General features: G+C 41.9%; 1 protein-coding gene across 2 annotated transcripts; it reads left to right on the forward strand.

Moving 5' to 3' along the window:
* The first annotated feature begins 695 nt into the window (after positions 1 to 695).
* Positions 696 to 18,852, forward strand: slc45a2 (solute carrier family 45 member 2). 2 transcript variants are annotated; one of them, XM_029655447.2, is made up of 7 exons: positions 696 to 1,291; positions 3,822 to 3,998; positions 8,732 to 9,090; positions 11,736 to 11,873; positions 12,744 to 12,867; positions 16,557 to 16,762; positions 18,591 to 18,852. In XM_029655447.2, the coding sequence occupies exons 1-7, from the start codon at positions 820 to 822 to the stop codon at positions 18,816 to 18,818; spliced, it is 1,704 nt and encodes a 567-aa protein (XP_029511307.1). In that variant the 5' UTR covers positions 696 to 819; the 3' UTR covers positions 18,819 to 18,852. The 2 variants fall into 2 exon arrangements, with proteins under 2 accessions (XP_029511307.1, XP_029511300.1); XM_029655440.2 differs by having other exon boundaries at positions 697 to 1,291; positions 11,733 to 11,873.
* Positions 18,853 to 19,457: the final 605 nt, after the last annotated feature.

A 19,457-nucleotide genomic window follows, 5' to 3' on the forward strand; every position in this document is an offset into this window, starting at 1 on the left:
TCTCACATGACTGAGGCAGGGCAACTAGCTAGTGTCTCATGACAAATACTAACAACATTTTAGAATTTTAATACATAGAGGAAATAACTTGCTCAACTGCCAAGGGTACAGTCTTGTCTTTGGGCAACCAGTTAATGCATCCAGGCTTCTCTTCCAGGAATTGTTTACTGTAAATACATTGGCTGGCCATCCTCATCCAACCCCCCTCCACTCTTCCATCAAAGGGTTACAACTCCTTGTCTCCCTGGGGATCACATGCTACATCACTTGATCAACCTGATGTGCACACGAGCAGACCAAAAAAGAGCCCTTGTGAGCAAACTGCATAAAAACAGGAAAGCAAGGATTCAGATATGCATGCAATGTAACATGTTTTAGCAGAGTAGTAAATGAATCTCTTGTCATTCTCCTGTCATCCAATTCTCTCTGTTAGGACTACTGAATTACTGAATCTGGTAATCCATCAAGTGATCATTTCATGGAACACCACATTATTCCAGGAATAATTTTGATGTAAAGGAATATAGTGTTGTGAGATGGGGTTAAAAAGCCACAATCCTAGTCACGTGCTTAAAAAGAAAAAACTGAATGTTGAAACTTCATTCATCTAAATCAAACCAACAGCCACACCCCATCTCTCCTCCAATCTCCTCAGCCTATCCTTTCCTTGCCTCAAATCAGGACTTGAGGCTACTTGGACTCATTGCTCAACTATGCAGTAGAGAATTAGCTTGAGCCAAGAAGTAGAGATTGGGCTGTTTGCCATTGACAAGCGGGCTGAGCGCTACACCCATACAACCTCCATCTCCCCCAGTAGCTATGTCCCTCCTCACAGGGGACCAACCCCAGCCATGCAGGCTTCCGGAGCCCGGAACACACATTACAGGTCTGGGCTGTTACTCCGTGGGGAGTGTGGACTGTAGGGAGTCTACGAAGGAGGACTACTTGGACAGTATGGAGCCCGTTGTGTTTGGGGTGGTGGAGCTTCCGAGGCGGTCTCGGGGGAGGTTGCTGCTGCATGGCATGGTGATGTTTGGAAGGGAATTTTGCTATGCGGTGGAGGCAGCCTTCGTCACCCCGGTGCTGCTTAGTGTCGGACTCCCTCAGAGCTTGTACAGCCTTGTGTGGCTGATCAGCCCCATCCTGGGCTTCCTGCTGCAGCCCATCATCGGCTCGGCCAGCGACTACTGCAGGTCCCCGTGGGGCCGACGGAGGCCCTACATCCTCGCACTGGGGATTATGATGCTGGTGGGCCTTACCTTGTTTCTAAATGGAGATGCAGTCATATCAGGTAAGAGCCCATGGCTATCAAGCATAGTGTTCTACAAATGTATGTGAGAACTAGTCTATGTTTTTTCAATAGTTGTCATGGAGTTGGGTAGCTTGGATATGAGAAACCAAAATACTTTCACTGTAACATACGTAGTATATTTAATTTAAACTTGTGCTTAATTAATGGGCTGTTTCAATGTTGATAGAAAATGTAAATATTTGTTTTAACGCCCTGCCCGAGCCACCCCTACCCTAGAAAAAACATGAGGGTATCACGCTCTGAACTCAAAACTGCTAATTAAATGATCTGAACACTAGATTATTTTGCTCAGACGCGGTCTGAGATAGTCAAACTAATTAACAAACTAATTCAGTTATTGCCAGAAGAGGGCAATAACTGAAAACGAAGAATGATAATATTACATATTTACAGACATATTTACGTTACTGCATCATTTAGATTGTGTGTGTGTGTTTGTCTGGCTGTTGAATGTGTTTCATAACCATTAATGAGAGGGTGCCTTAGTGTGTCTAGACAGAAGGGTCAAATGTTCCTATTATTTTGACTGGACTGTTTCCCTTCACCAAGTTGATTGCACAAGATGTTCAGCAATTATTTCAGATAAAAACATGCTGGACACAATCCTGAGTCTCAAGGGGAAAACGAACTATCATCGTCTGCAAAGAACAGAAATGAAAGACATATGGCATATCTTTACACCTCTGCAAATACTGAGACGTACACTGAACAAAAATGTAAAGGCAACATGTGAAGTGTTGGTCCCGTGTTTCATGAGCTGAAATAAAAGATCCAGGAAATGTTCCATATGCACAAAAAATGTATTTCTCTCAAATGTTGTGCACAGATCCCTGTCAGTGAGCATTTCTCCTTTGCCAAGGTACTCCATCCACCGGACAGGTGCGGCATATCAAGAAGTTGATTAAACAGCATGTTCATTAAACAGGTGCACCTTGTGCTGGGGATAATAAAAGGCCAATCTAAAATGTACAGTGTTGTGACGCAACACAATGCCACAGATGTCTCAAGTTTTGAACTGTGAAATTGTTGCATGTTGCATTTATATTTTTGTTCGGTGTATATGTTTGGCCTGTGCCTCTTTTCACACATTGTTACATCCAATGTTGTTTATGTTGTTCATTTTCTTGTCCGTCCATGAAATTGAGCTTTCTGAAAAGGGATTGTTTAATTTATTGGGTCAGGTCTGTGGTTAGCTCATAAGACCTGGGTCAAAATACATATTTCAAATACTTTTAAATAGTTGAGCTGGGCTTGTGTATTGAAAAGTATAAATGTAAGTAGAATAACACTACAATATGGAAATGCATTCTCTCCATAAGGGCTTGGATTGGATTTATTTTTGCCGCACTATCGTACGTTGATCTGACAACCTAACTTTTTGTTTTCAGTGAATGCCTTCATTGTTGGTTTCAGTTATGCCGGATTTCACATTCTTTGTAATAATACTGTACAATACAAAGTGTGACCACTTACAGTACTTTTGTTAAGATGATTATTTCCATTCTTCAACACTGTAGTAAATAGTCAAACGGGATCTGTGACAATGCACACCCTGTGTGTTAGCTACTGTAGTGTACAGGACAGTATATGTAGATAGAATGGATAAAACGAAGCTTTGAGGAAAGTTCTTGAATTTCTCCAAGATCAAAACGTTGGCCTCAATACATCCGGCATGCCTAATACGACCGCAACACAACACCCAACTGGGATTAGTAATCACCTAAATTTAAATACGGCTGTGTAGGTTTTTAATTCTGCTGCAATTGTTTCTCACTCAAGATTAAGGACATCATTCTGTTTGTTTGTGCTCCGCCGTGTGCACAACATAATTATGACAATTATTCTGATTGATTTGCTACAGTATCTCTTTTTGATGAGCATCAACACTAGATACTGTGATTACCTATACAAATGCTGTACACAGTGTCAGATTGAGGATATTAAATGTACAATTAAGTAGGAGTTGTTTTTCTAGCCAGACAGAGCCACACTGGCAATGTTTTGTTTCAATTTGAGTTCATTTTCTTTTTAAAGACCAAAAAAAATGAATCATGTGCCTTTTGAACTGCCCTTGCATTGTGTTGCACAAAAGGAATGTGGTTTCAAACATGCTGTTGGTTGCTATATGGTGAATGCATGACTGTATTAGCCCCCGTCGATCTTGACCAAACCGTAAGAACCAATGTACTGAAACTACATGATCTGAAGTGTTTGATCAAGTTGTACACAAATCCACTGTTTACCTCAGAAGCCCTGGAAAATATGTCTCATCGCGTCTGTAAATGTCAGCTGGGCCAGTGTCTGTCTTGAAGTTAATGGATGAGCGAAAGATGTACTTCTTAAGGCAAACTGACATGATTCAGCTGCTACGCCTCATCCTAAACAAACACAAAAAAGCATTCAGAACTATCTGCTATTGAAAGTGGATCTAGTTGTAGTAATGAGTGAATCATCGGACAGACTGAATCTGTAACTTGAAGTAAACTTCTGTCTTTCTCCTCTTTTGCAGCGTTAGTACAGGATAGGTCATCGAAGAGGATATGGGCCATCGTCATAGTCATGTTTGGAGTGGTGCTATTTGACTTTGCTGCAGACTTCATCGATGGGCCAGTCAAGGCCTACCTCTTTGACGTCTGCTCGTACACAGACAAGGAAAGAGGACTGCACTACCATGCCCTTCTCACAGGTAAGAAAACTATTATATAACCTCCCTCCCACTAGTCAGATTCAATATTGTTTGAGTGGATAGGCTCTTACTGTTATGCTTGTGGGAATATAGAAATTCAAATTGGTCGGCAAATGTGGAGATTCATTGCTTTATTTGCTGTCCTTACTGATATAGGTTTGCTTTTATATTCATATTATATGTATATTTTCAGAGTTTTGTTATCATGTAGTTAATGTGATTGTTATGGAATAAGAAAACTGGCAACCCAATCTACACTCCTTTATTTGAAGTTATTTTAGACAGTGCATGTGAGGAAGCCGGACTGGGATCACTGGCTTAGTGCAGAGTGCATGTCTGGGTGTGGGGAGGAGAGGGTTCCTGCAGCACGGAGTGCATATTCACATGTGATGTAAATACCTCTCAGTATGCTCTGTGCTTTTAAGTGGCTGTTTAGTAACCTGGAGCCCGGCCCTCAGAGCTCACACAGTGAGTGAGTCAGTCAGTCAGTCAACAAGCGCGTGAGTAAGTATTCGAGTGTGCTAGCGAGCGAGTGCGTGGACTCAGCTGATGGCAAGGGAAGCCGGCACGGGGTGGTGTGAGCTTGTTCAGTACGTTCTAATCCAGCAGATTCTCAGTCATGTGTTGGAGTCATGAGTTGGAGCTGAGAGAGAGAGGGGAGGCACATGACCTGCTAGTCACCGTAGCCCTGGTATGTGGAGGAATGTGTGTGTGTTTTCTTGATACACAAGAATTGGCTGTTATGATATTTCTCTTTTGTACTGTTTTATCATTGCAGTCACATGACTTAAACATAAAAAAACGCCCCAAACTTAATTTGACTATCCTCACATAAATGCATGAAAATACATAAATATATACACTACCGTTCAAAAGTTTGGGGTCGCTTAGAATTGTCCTTGTCTTTGAAAGAAAAGCACATTTTTTTGTTCCTAAAAATAACATCAAATTGATCAGAAATACAGTGTTGACATTGTTAATGTTGTAAATTACTATTGTTGCTGGAAATACCAGATTTTTTTAATGGGATATCTACATAGGGGTACAGAGGCCCATTATCAACCATCACTCCTGTATTCCAATGGAATGTTGTGTTAGTTAATCCAAGTTTATCATTTTAAAAGGCTAATTGATCATGAGAAAGCCATTTTGCAATTATGTTAGCAATAAAACTGGCCTTCTTTAGACTAGTTGAGTATCTGGAGCATCAGCATTTGTTTGTTCGATTACAGGCTCAAAATGGTAAGAAACAAACAACTTTCTTCTGAAACAGTCGTCAGTCTATTCTTGTTCTGAGAAATGAAGGCTATTCCATGCGAGAAATTGCCAAGAAACTGAAGATCTCGTACAATGCTGTGTACTACTCCCTTCACAGAACAGCACAAACTGGGTCTAACCAGAATAGAAAGAGGAGTGGGAGGCCTCAGTGCACAACTGAGCAAGAGAACAAGTACATTAGAGTGTAAAGTTTGAGAAACAGACACCTCACAAGTCCTCAACTGGCAGCTTCAATATATAGTACCCGTAAAACACCAATCTCAATGTCAACAGTGAAGAGGCGACTCCGGGATGCTGTCTTTTTAGGCAGAGTTGCAAAGAAAAAGCCATATTTCATACTGGACAATAAAAAGAAAAGTTTAAGATTGGCAAAAGAACACAGACACTGGACAGAGGAACTCTGCCTAGAAGACCAGCGTCCTGGAGTCGCCATACACTAAGTATATACACCCGTTAAACCCCTTAGAAAATGTCAGAAAATTATGTCATGGCTTTAGAATCCTCTGGTAGGCTAATTCACATCATTTGAGTCAATTGGGGGTGTACCTGCGGATGTATTTCAAGGCCTACCTTCAAACTCCGTGCCTCTTTGCTTGACATCATGGGAAAATCAAAAGAAATCAGCCAAGACCTCGGAAAAAAATGTAGACCTCCACAAGTCTGGTTCATCCTTGGGAGCAATTTCCAAACGCCTGAAGGTACCACGTTCATCTGTACAAACAATAGTACGCAAGTATAAACACCATGGGATCACGCAGCTGTCATACCGTTCAGGAAGGAGAGCATTCTGTCTCCTAGAGATGAACATACTTTGGTGCGAAAAGTGCAAATCAATCCCCCCCAAAAAACCTTGTGAAGATGCTGGAGGAAACGGGTACAAACGTATCTATATCCACAGTATAACGAGTCCTATATTGACATCACCTGAAAAAGCCGCTCAGCAAGGAAGAAGCCACTGCTCCAAAACCTCCATAATAAAGCCAGACTACGGTTTGCAACTGCACATGGGGACAAAGATTGTACTTTTTGGAGAAATGTCCTCTAGTCTGATGAAACAAAAATATAACTTTTTGGCCATAATGACCATCATTATGTTTGGAGGAAAAAGGGGGAGGCTTGCAAGCCGAAGAACACTATCCCAACCGTGAAGCATGGGGATGGCAGCATCATGTTGTGGGGATGCTTTGCTGCAGGGGGGGCTGGTGCACTTCACAAAATAGATGGCATCATGAGGTAGGAAAATTATGTGGATATATTGAAGCAACATCTCAAGACATCAGTCAGGAAGTTGAAGCTTGGTCGCAAATGGATCTTCCAAATGGACATTGACCCCAAGCATACTTCCAAAGTTGTGACAACAAAGACAAGGTAAAAGCCCTGACCTCAATCCTATAAAATGTGTGGGCAGAACTGAAAAGGCATCTGCGAGCAAGGAGAGCTACAAACCTGACTCAGTTACACCAGTTCTGTCAGGAGGAATGGGCCTAAATTCACCCAACTTATTGTGGGAAGCTTGTGGAAGGCTACCCGAAAGTGTAATGCGATGCTACTGGCGGCAGAGAAGTCAGGCGCAGGAGAGCGGAAACTGATTTACAACGGTTGTGTTTAATAACCATAAACCACCTTAAACCGAATAATACAATAGATGGGTCAAACAAAACCCGGTAAATACCAGCATACCGTGCACAAGCACTACAACAAACAATTACGGACAAGGACATGAGGGGGAACAGAGGATTAAATACACAACATGTAATTGATGGAATTGGAACCAGGTGTGATGGAAGACAAGACAAAACTAATGGAAAATGAAAAGTGGATCGGCGATGGCTAGAAGGTCGGTGACGTCGACCGCCGAACGCCACCCGAACAAGGAGAGGGTCCAACTTCTGCGGAAGTAGTGACAGAAACGTTTGACCCAAGTTAAACAATTCAAAGGCAATGCTACCAAATACTAATTGTGTATGTAAACTTCTGACCCACTGGGAATGTGATGAAAGAAATAAAAGCTGAAATAAATCATTGTCTATAATATTATTCTGACATTTCATATTCTTAAAATAAAGTGGTGATCCTAACTGACCTAAAACAGGGAACTTTTACTAAGATTAAATGTCAGGAATTGTGAAAAACTGAGTTTAAATGTATTTGGCTAAGGTGTATGTAAACTTCCGACTTCAACTGTATTTAGAATTCAAGGCACACTTAACCAGCATGGCTACCACAGCATTCTGCAGCGATATGCTATCCCATCTGGTTTGCGCTTAGTGGGACTGTCATCGGTTTTTCAACCAGGACCTCCAGGCTGTGTAAAGGCTATTTGACCAAGGAGAGTGATGCATCATATGACCTGGCCACAATCACTCGACCTCAACCCAATTGAGATGGTTTGGGATGAGTTGGACCACAGAGTGAAGGAAAAGCAGTCAACAAGGGCTCAGCATATGCAGGAACCCTTTCAAGACTGCTGGATAAGCATTCCTCATGAAGCTGGTTGAGAGAATACCAAGAGTGTACAGAGCTGTCATCAAAGGGTGGCTACTTTGAAGAATCTAAAATCTAAAATATATTTGGATTTGTTTTGAGTACTACATGATTCCATATATTTTGCTTGCATGAGTAAGTGTGTCCAAACGTTTGACTTGTACTGTATGTCCAGAGAATGCGGACACAGTTGATGTAAAATCCTAGTTAGACGTCCTCAAAATTGCTGCATAATTTATGAGAAGGTTTGTGTTACAGGCTTCTCAATGTAGGATGCTGGTGTAAGAATTTAGGGAACAGACAGTAGTATGTCCAGATTATAGGGATATGTCTGACAGAACAAGCCACTTATCTGTGTGCAGGATCGTATTCCGTGACAACACATTTATCACAACATTACTCCCAGCTTCTCTGAGATCACCCAGCCTAAACGTTACATTGTGACATGAGCTTTAAATTCAGATGCAAGAAGCATTATTTTATAAATCAGACACTGTATTTATTAAATACAGCCCACGTTATCTTCCTTGGAAAATTCAAAAGCACCACAGGAAAAATGGTGTCAGGTGGCCTAGCGGTTAGAGCGTTGGGCCAGTAACCGAAAGGTTCATAGTTCAAATTCAGATCAGACAGAGGTGAACAATCTGCTGATGTGCCCTTGAGCAAGACACTTAATCCTAATGTTAAGACCTTAGCCGTGACCCCACTCCCAGAGGGTGTCTCAGAGTTTGCATATGCCAAAAACACATTACCAATTCATACGTGCATTATACATACTTGTACATGTGTGAAATAGGACAAATATAACCACCCTCCAAGTTATTATTATTAATGATGAAATGTTTTTGAAAATATTCACTACAATTCCTGGATTGCAGATGCCGTATGATGACTGTGCTATGACCAATGGCCTAGGACCCCCACCAACTGACCTGATAACCAATCTCTATTGTGCCTGTTGTCTGTTGTAGGGCTTGGGGGTGCCTTTGGGTACCTCGTGGGAGCCATGGACTGGGGTCACTCGTCCCTGGGCCGACTGCTGGGGTCAGAGTACCAGGTCATCTACTTCTTCTCGGCTCTGACCTGGATGGTATTCCTCATCGTGCATCTCTTCAGCATCCCAGAGACACCCCTGGCCAAGGACATTAGCTTGGACGTGTTGACCCCAAATGCCCTCCTCCTCCTCAGCACACACAGCAGCAGTGGTGGCTATGGATCCTTGCATGGATCAATGTCCCAAGAGTCGGAGGCAGACCTCCGGCCTCGTTCATTCTCTGCCCTGGGGGAAGCCAATTCCGTCACATCCAGTGCCAAGCAACCCAACAAAGAGGTATGTCAAAGACACAGCATGAAGTCTAGTCTTGCTGACCTTCTCTATGAGATCCTGACTTTGATACCAATACTGTGTTTTACAGGTAACAAAACAAAGAGATCAGTCTATGAAACTACACACACTAATGGAATGTCAAATCCTTTGAAACACATCAGTGTTTAATGGCATAAGTGTTTATTAAGAAGAATGTGATCACACTGTAGAGTAATATTAATGTACACTGAAGTATACCTGCTTTGATTTAGGGTTTTATGTTCATATCTCATGGCACTTCTTTGGCACTTGAAAAGAGGTGACTACCTCTCGAGTATCTCCTTGGGTAAAAGCTCTTGATTTCCTCGTGAGGAGATATGTATTATATACTATTTACACAGTATAGTGTGACCTTTGTGTTTTCTGACACATGTCTCACTAAACCATGCTCGCACGCAGGCCCTGACCCCCAGGCTCCAGGCTCTGACTTTAGGTTTGTCTTTGATAGGTTAAAGCCTCGGAATTATGTCAAGTACTTATGTATTAGTAACAATGACTCTGTTGTATACTGATAAGTGTCAATAATCTCAATATTAGACTACGCAAACAGTCTGGGTGTGCATATCTCTCATTGGACCATTGTGAGGGGTCTGTGTCCTTAGTCAAATGTGGTATCGCTGTGTGAGATATGTGCTTTCACGTCTCTATGGTGTAGCATTGCTCTGGTGTGTGGCAATGGTGACCATTCCACAGGCATTGCCATAGTAACCACATAATTAGCATTTTACAGTATTTCAATGTGTACAATTTCCATATATGGTTTGGATGGAGGAGAGTGGATAGAGAAGGTGGGCGGTGGGGATTGGAGACAGAAGGATTGTTAGAGGACAAGGGTCATGCAGTTATTTAAAGAAGTAGGAAACAGTAACTAGTGTCTGTCTGTTCCCAAACCCAGTGTTAATGGAGGAAACAGGTTTTCTTAGTTACCAGCGTCAGCTGGATTACATGCATGGTTACCTTGATGCTGATTAGACCAGGCAGTCATCAGGTCTGGCTAGAGTGTAAAACAACCACTAAAAGGTTGCAATGTCACCTCACACGAGAAAGCCATTTAAACCATCATTATACTGTACTGTGGCAGTGGCGGGTCTAGCTTGTAATCATAACATTTCAAACTATATAAAAATATATACAAAAATAAGACTAATAAATATAAAAAAGAAGCAACAAAGACAAATGTTGATTTGGCACTCGAGCATCAATACATTACCCATCCCCCAACACTGTCAACCATAAGTCAAGACTAAACCAATTCACCTTGGTGGTGTGCAGACTGGTTTTAAATTATTCTTAACGATTTCGCACAAACCAGACAAAAATGCAACAATATGTCTGTGAAACTATATATTATCAGTATTATGAATTAATTATGGTTTATCTGGTAGCATTTCGTAGTGTGACTGATTTTACTAATTGCATTAGTACTGTACAAATTTAGAGGTGCACTTTTTGATAGATTCTCCCGCTCCCCCTACCTCGGGCTTCCAGTGGGGAGACCTGATGTCAACCTACCCCCGCCCCCCTCCCCATCTCATACTTCTGAGTGGGAGACATTCCCAGGCAGTAGCCTGCCAAGCTCACAAACTAGAATCAGGGCGCCCACTCCGACAAGGTTAATTGACCCACAGTTCCTCACGGTGACATCATATCATTGACATGACGTGCAAATGAGCGATAGAAAACCGATCGCGCAAATGTCACCATTCCTATTTTTTTTTGTGCGGGCACCCCGTGCCGGCCCTGGCAAGATGCCGCCCAGGGCGGCTGCCCATGTCGCCTCTACCTAAATCCGCCACTTGCTACAGGTATAGGTAGCTCAGCCCCTGGAATGAAATGAATTATATGACCTCTAAGGCTCAGGCAGCCATTGAAACCAGTGCTCTGAAAGAGACACATTGAAACCCAGACTAGTATTCAACAATCTAATTCAGCACCATAACAATGGAAATGTATTGACTGTATTCATGCCCAGCGTGTAAATATAGCTGCAAATGAATTCTGACTGATTTTTCAGTTATTCAACATTTTATGAAAAGAGACAGGAATGATTACTGTATGTTCTTAGTTGATACTATTCCAGCAGGCAAGGGTCCTCTATTACCACAGTAGTCAGACAGGGTTCTTTGGTGCAACCATAGATTTTCATATTCTATTTCGATGGGTACCACCACTTTACAGGATTCCTAGAAAATGTTAATTGGGGATAATAACATTAGTTATTGTATGCTGTCAGGCCACGCTGTGTACATTTACATAATATACAAAAGCTTTCAATCCGAGAAGAACCTTAGTTACTATACTAAACCAGAACATGATTAAACAAATTGAACACACAGTACATTTTATTTCACCCATTTCTTTAATCCCTTGTCCTTTTGTTTTTTTGCCCCTCTGTTCCTGACTTGATAAAACAGGATTTTTGCAGGATAAGGCTAGTATATCTATCATTAGCTAAAAGCCTTCATCTGACCTCTTTCTTTATTCTTATCTGACCCCCTACTGTTCCTTGTTCTTTTTTAATTCCCTCTATTTTGACCTCCTGCTGTTCCTGTGTGAGTCCTTCTGAAGTCTCATGACCTGACCCTGTGTGTTTCTCTGTACTGCAGCAGAAGAGGATGACTCTGAAGTCATGTCTCCTGGCCATGATTAACATGCCTAGTCATTACCGCTGTCTCTGTGTCAGTCACCTGCTGGGTTGGACTGCCTTCCTCTGCAACATGCTTTTCTTCACAGACTTCATGGGACAGGTGAGAAGAGCAAGAGAGAGAGAGAGAGAGAGAGAGATGGAGTGAGAGTGTGTGTACGCGCGTGTCTGTTTCTGTGTCTGTGCGGCGGGAGGAGTGGGTCGTTCGTTCTGTGTCGCTACCATTAAACATTAAACTAATGCTATCACTCATGCACTACTAATGATTACGCTTATTTGACAGTGGTCATTAACGAAGTGAATCTTTTCACTCAATTTAAATTCTCATGTCTTTAACGTTAGGCGATAGCAAAATGTTCGCCATCGTGTTCATTAATAGGCTTCCTCTATTGGTTTAGCTCCATCCCAACAAACCCTGATTGGTGGGTAGTCTCTTGTCACAGCATTAGCTGATTGGTTTTGTGTGCTCAGATGAATTGGTCTGTAATGACAGACAGGCTTTATAGTGATCACGGCTGATCTGGATGCTACAAGCACTCACACAGGCCACAGTTACATGGTGGTCATGGTGAATTAGTGGTTGCAGGCAGACTGAGGCAGATTGAGCAGCATGCCAGGCGTGAACAAAACCTGCTTCGGCTGTGTCAACAGAGAGCTTGTGGCACAGAGATGGCTTATGATGTTGATACAGGCTTTGGCAGCTATATGATAACACATGGGATGGAGCTTGTTAACTGTTATAAGCTACTGTACAGCACATGCACTATAAAGCAAATGGATCATAATCGTCATCATTATCCATCACTTCATGCCGGCACTAGCTTTTATCTCAATCCTCAACACCCATACCACCACTTTTATTGATTATTTGTGGGGGTGACTTTGCCTCCATTTTGTATGTGATTATCACAATTATCATACTTTGTCATAACTTGTGTATAGTAATGGTTGAGTTGATTGTGTGTGTTGACAGATTGTGTACAAGGGCAACCCATATGCGGACCATAACTCCACAGCCTACGAGCGGTATGAGAGGGGGGTGGAGATTGGATGCTGGGGTCTCTGCATCAACGCCGTCTCCTCTGCTCTTTACTCCTGTAAGTCGTATCGCAGCAAGCATAAGACATTATTGGAGTCAGCTAATGTCCACAACATGTGATTTAGCTCAAGGCCCCCTTTCTGATTTTCTCTACTTGCATATTTTTGATACTGAATGTTATCAGATCATCAACCAAAACCCAGTATTAGATAGGGAACTTGAGTTTAAAAATAATACATAATGGAACCCATCTCATCCAAAAAGTTGACTCAAGTTTGCCAAAAAGCACCTGGATGATCATCAAGACTCTTGGAAGAATGTTCTATGAACAGGTGAATCAAAATTATAACATTTTGCCTGGCGAAAACCAAACATTGCATTCCACAGTAAGAACCTTATACCAATGGTCAAGCATGGTGGTGATGGTTTGGGGATGTGTTGCTGCCTCAGGACCTGGACGACTTGCCTTAATAGAAGGAACCATAAATTCTGTGTTGTGTCAGAGAATTCTACTGGAGAATGTCAGGCCATCCGTCTGTGAGCTGAAGGTGAACCGCAGCTGGGTCATGCAGCAAGACAATTATCCAAAACACACAAGTCTACATTAAAATGGCTAAAAAGCAACAAAATTGAAGTTTTGGAATGGCCTAGTCAAAGTCCAGACCTAATCCCAATTGAGATGTGGCAGGACTTGAAGCGAGCAGTTCATGCTTGAAAACCCACAAAAATTGCTGAGTTAGAGCAGTTCTGCATGGAAGATGGGCCAAAATTCATCCACAGTGACATGAGACTAATCAATAACTACAGGAAGTGTTTGGTTGCAGCTAAAGGTGGCACAACCAGTTTGTTGAAAAACCTTTTGCAGCGATTACAGGCTTGAGTCAAGCTTGGCACACCTGTATTTGGGGAGTTTCTCCCATTCTTCTCTGCAGATCCAACAGCAGAGATGGTTGTCCTTCTAGAATGTTCTCCCATCTGCATAGAGAAACTCTTGAGCTCTGTCAGAATGACCATAGGGTTCTTGGTCACCTCCCTGACCAAGGCCCTTCTCCCCCGATTGCTCAGTTTGGCCAGGCGGCCAGCTCTAGGAAGAGTCTTGGTGTTTCCAAGCGTCTTCCATTTAAGAATGATGGAGGCCACTGTGTTCTTGGGAACCTTCAATGCGGCAGTCATTTTTTGGTACCGATCCCCAGATCTGTGCCTCAATGCAATCCTGTCTCGGAATTCTGTGGACAATTCCTTCGACCTCATGGCTTGGTTTTTGCTCTGACATCCATTGTCAACTGTAGGACCTTATATAGACAGGTGTGTGCCTTTCCAAATCATGTCCAATCAATTAAATTCCCCACAGTTGGACTCCAATCAAGTTGTAGAAACATCTCAAGGATGATCAATGGGAACAGGATGCACCTGCGCTAAATTTCGAGTCTCATAGCAAAGGGTCTGAATACTTATGTAAATAAGGTATTTTTGTTTTGAAATGTAAAAAAAAAATGTTTTCGCTTTTTCGTTATGTGGTATTGTGTGAGGAAAATTGATGAGGAAAAAAATCTCATTCAATCCATTTTAGAATAAGGCTGTATCGTAACAAAATGTGGAAAAAGTCAAGGTGTCATACTTAAAATTAACCTTTAACAAGGCACACCTGTTAATTGAAATGCATTCCAGGTGACTACCTCATGAAGCTGATTGGGAGAATGCAGTCATCAAGGCAAAAGTTGGCTACTTTGAAGAATCTAAAAATACATGTTGAATTGTTTAACACATTTTTGGTTACTACATGATTCCATATGTGTTTTGTTTCCCATAATGCTGATGTTATTCTACAATAAAGAAAATAGTCAAAATGCCTTGAATGAGTAGGTGTGTCCAACGTTTTGACTGCTACTGTATATATACAAAGAAATGTCAATAGAAAAACACGTAAAACTAAACGAAATACAGCTAGTTTGCTGTCTTTCCAGCTTCAGTCTGAAGTGAGTGTGTCCTGTGGGAAGGTTAATCTTCACCCCATTCGGAGGTCCTGAGCACTCTGGAGCGCTAGCGTGTCATGGAACACACCTTCCACGTTATTCATTATTTTCCATAGAACGCATAGCCACTCATTGATTATCCCCTACTTAATTAGATATATATATTTTTTTACCTTTATTTAACTAGGCAAGTCAAATAGAACAAATTCTTATTTACAATGACGGACTAGGAACAGTGGGTTAACTGCCTGTTCAGGGGCAGAACGACAGATTTGTACCTTGTCAGCTCGGGGGTTTGAACTTGCAACCTTCCGGTTACTAGTCCAACACTCTAACCACTAGGCTACCCTGCCGCCCCATGCAATCTCTTGGACGCGTTCTGTGTTCTTATACTTAACCAATAATGCACGAGGGGGTGTGGTATATGGCCAATATACCACGGCTAAGGGCGGCTCTTATGCACGACTTATCACGGAGTGCCTGGACGCAGCCCTTAGCCGTGGTATACTGACCATATACCACAAAACTCGGAGGTGCTTTATTGCTATTATAAACTGGTTACCAACGTAATTAGAGCAGTAAAAATACATTTTTTGTCAAACCCGTGGTAGATGGTCTGATATACCATGGCTGTCAGCCAATCAGCATTCAGGACTCGAATCACCCAGTTTATTAACAGTAGTATATAATGTAACAAAAAATGCTTACTTGGCAGTACCAGTCCACATACTGTTTAACCCTTCTGTTGTGTTTGTTTCATGTTAATACATTCTGTGTTCCCGGTCCAAAATGACCGTCCCAATATAGCTGATTATAAATCCATAATAATCCATATATTATCACCTAATGTTGTGTTATATCTTTTTATCAACTTAAGTTATTGTGAACATTACAAGTTTTGAACTTCTATCTGCTATTTATAGCCTGTAGGCCTCATTGACCTGAGCTCCTACAACTTGTTTTTGAGTAAAACATTTTTTTTTAAAGCAGCATAATGTATGGATTATTTTGACTATAACAAATACTCAGATGAAACATATTGTGCTATTTATCACAGACTACTTTGTGTCAAATTTGAACAAGGACTCTCTTCCTCACCGGTGTCATGATCAAAGATATGATCAAGATACAGTGTATCGTTTGGTCATTGTGCTGCCACAGTATGAATTGTGAGCAAGGCCTCAAAAAAGCTGTATATACCAGAGCTGTGAGAAAAGTTCTATATATTATTGAAAAAATGTTGAGATTGTTTGTGAGAATGCCAACACGTGTGGTTCCTGTGGGGGAAAGATTCTATTGAGGAAAGGTTCCCGTGGGGGTTGCCATGGAAGGTTCCCGTGGGGGTTGCCATGTGTGTGTGTGTGTGTGCTCAAACACACATGCATGTGGGGCTCTGGGGAATGGAAGTGGGTCCATCTGATGACTGGGCATGTGCTTGAACTCAATTTTATACACTAATTGTAGTCTCACCCATTCATTTCTAATGACCGGTCATTTTTGACTGGGAACTCCACAGGTGTACAACAGTTAAATAAAACACCCAACATTTTATGAAAATCATCTAAATGTATTTAGTGTGTTCAGATGACCTTTGTGGACAAAGTCATGGAACCTTGTGACAATTAGATGAAATTAACTACATTTTTCAGAGAGAAAACGTATAAATAGTTCCAATTTGACCGGAACACAGCAGACGGGTTAAAGCTGAAATCGCTCTCTCGCTCTCCCTCTCTCCACCCTCCCCTCCTTCCCTCTCTCTCTGATGTGTCTGCAGATGTCCAGAGGCTGCTGCTGCCCTACATCGGTCTGAAGGGGCTCTACTTCGTAGGATACTTTGTGTTTGGTCTGGGCACCAGTCTTATCGGCCTGTTCCCCAACATTATCACCACCCTCATCCTGTGCAGTGTCTTCGGAGTCATGTCCAGCACCTTGTACACCATCCCCTTCAACCTCATCTCAGAGTACCACCGCGAGGATGAGGTCAGTTCCCTCTCTCTCATACCCTGGTCCCAGATCTGGTTGTCCCACTACAATGACCATAGGAGTTGGCAAGACTGCACAAACAGATCTGGGACCAGGCTACTCTCTCACACCTCAGATAGTTGGAACTGATAGTGGATAGTACATTCTGAGGCTGCAGCAGCTTACGTTACAAGCTACTAATGTGTAGTAGTTGCGAACCTCATCCACCACCTGTCTGTAGCTCATACATGGAGTGATGCACATCTGTAACTTGAATACTCACCATGTGTCAGGTATCACAGCTCCCCTTTTCGCTTTCATGAAGGCGTAGAGATACTTTCTAATTCTATTGATTGATTTAGTCTTTATTCTGTTTTCTGTCCAGGGAGAGTGTCATAAATCACTTGTATGCAAATGTATTCCCACTAATAGGTCGCTTTCTCTGGAATACTTTAATGTCATTCAGGGGAAATAACTTTGTACCCACATTTCTTTTGAATTGATTCCCAAACTGTCTAAATCAATACCCATCACCCTTCCAAAGAAGAGCGTATTATAAGACGAGGAGTGGTGAGGAATGGCATCCAAATGTGTCTTAATACAGTGAGATGATGACAGAGTGGACGCTTCTGATTACATTACCACTTCCCTTCACCATCAGATGGGTGACCTTCTGTCCTCCCAACCCCTGTCTCCCCACTCCCCATGAGCATGACTCTTTGCCAGGCCATAGATCCCAGTTATCTGTTGAGCCTGTCAATGTTGAGTGGTCAACGCTGTGTTGGTCAGCATGGGCCCCATGCTAAGAGCAGGTGTGCCCTTCACAACAGACAGGCCTCTCAAACACCCTCCCCTGTCTCTACAGACAGATTGGACAACCTCTTCCTTTCCTTAACGCTGATGCTCAACAGGCCTCGCTTAGACAAGCTGCTGTTAGTGCTTTGGCTAAGCAGTGAACACCCTTTCGTTATGTAAATAGGGATAGGCTTGGCTTTGGATGGAAAAAAGGGATTAATGAGATTCAGTTTAGCCAATCTGCACTTCACTTTGGATTCAACACATTCTGTCAGCTTCAGTAAGGGCATCTCTGGACAGCGCTCCATGTTTAATTGTGAAAATAGTACACATATATTCTATAATCTCAGGAAGTGGGGAAATACTTTTAATCCAAATCATTTAGATTGATGAAACGCACATTTTATCTCAATGAAAATGGGAAAGTTAGATTTTAAAAAAAAACATATATTGCTTTTTTATAGGCAAGTGATATGCTATCCACATGAGAACATCAATTCAGCAATAAAGACCCCAAATTACTGACTGTAGTCCAGTCTGCCAATGCACGACCAAGAGTTAGGGAAAGACTCATACTGCATAATCAAACAGATGGAAGATTCCAACAATGTCTCCAACTGACAAAGCAAAAGTGTTTTCCACCATTGTATTTTTCCTTCATATCACTATCATGTTCATGTCTGTTTTTCCACTATTCCCCTCTGAAAGATTAGTCAATTACACTCATTTATATCAAACCAAACATATCTTGTTTCAGCTCCATTTCCTATCAATCTATTAACTCCCTTTAGAGCAGGACATGAAGGGGATTTGTGTTAACTAGTTTATTGATTTGGAGCTGAAGCATTGCTTGTAATTCTGCTTACTAGGCTATGTTCACAAAAGACTTCCCCAGCTGCTCTTGTTCTTGTGATGTGTCACAACAGGTTACATTTCCTTTAGTTTTACAACATGTTCATACACTGGGTGGACTGTATGTGCGACTATGAGAGTGTGTTTTTTATACAGTAAGTAGCATTTCTGAAATGGATTCTTCCTGTTGTGACACCAGGTGCAGAGGAAGATGGGGAAAGGGAATCCTGCAGGACAGGATCGAGGCACCGGCGTGGATTGTGCTGCACTCACGTGTATGGTGCAGCTGGCTCAGATCATCGTGGGGGCGGGACTGGGGGCATTGGTTAACATGGCAGGAAGTGTGATTGTGGTGGTCCTATCAGCGTCGACAATGTCTCTAATTGGCTGTCTGTTCATCGCCTTCTTCATCAGATACGTGGAATAACCTCTTAATAAAGATATTTACTTATACCCTTTAACATTGTCTCCCTCTTCCTTACAACCCATAAAGGTGTTGTAAATGGATTAAAAGCTTCTTCATATGCTCTTAAGCAAGGCAAAACAAACTGTGCAGATCAATGTGTTCCACTCATCCTCCCTATGTTCCCCATTTGCTATACCAGTAGATGTTCTAAAAAATATGTTGGTGAAGACAGATGGGGCATACTAATGGTGTGCCCTTAGGCGAGGCTTTTAACCAATATAAATCCATCTGTATCAGTCGAAACTGTGAGCCAAGTTGCCCCAAATGAATTCTGTCAAGCACATCACTCAAAATTGAATTCATTGAAACGAAAGAAGTTAGAAATCCTAGACGTTATTTCATGTGGGTTTAACTCCTTTGAAACACATGTGCACAGAAGCATCCCACTGGGCAAAAACTGGTTGAATCAACATTGTTTCCATCCCCATTGTCGTTCTTCCTATTTTGTTGCATTACAACCTGTAATTTAAATTTATTTTTTATTTGGATTGCGTGTAATGGACATACACAAAATAGTCCAAATTGGTGAAGAGAGAAAAAAAAAATTACCTGTTTTAAATTATTTTTTTAAAACAGTAAAGTGGTGCTATGAAGCCCCTA

The sequence above is a fragment of the Oncorhynchus nerka genome, linkage group LG4 (assembly GCF_034236695.1).
Source record: "Oncorhynchus nerka isolate Pitt River linkage group LG4, Oner_Uvic_2.0, whole genome shotgun sequence".
Taxonomy (NCBI): domain Eukaryota; kingdom Metazoa; phylum Chordata; class Actinopteri; order Salmoniformes; family Salmonidae; genus Oncorhynchus; species Oncorhynchus nerka.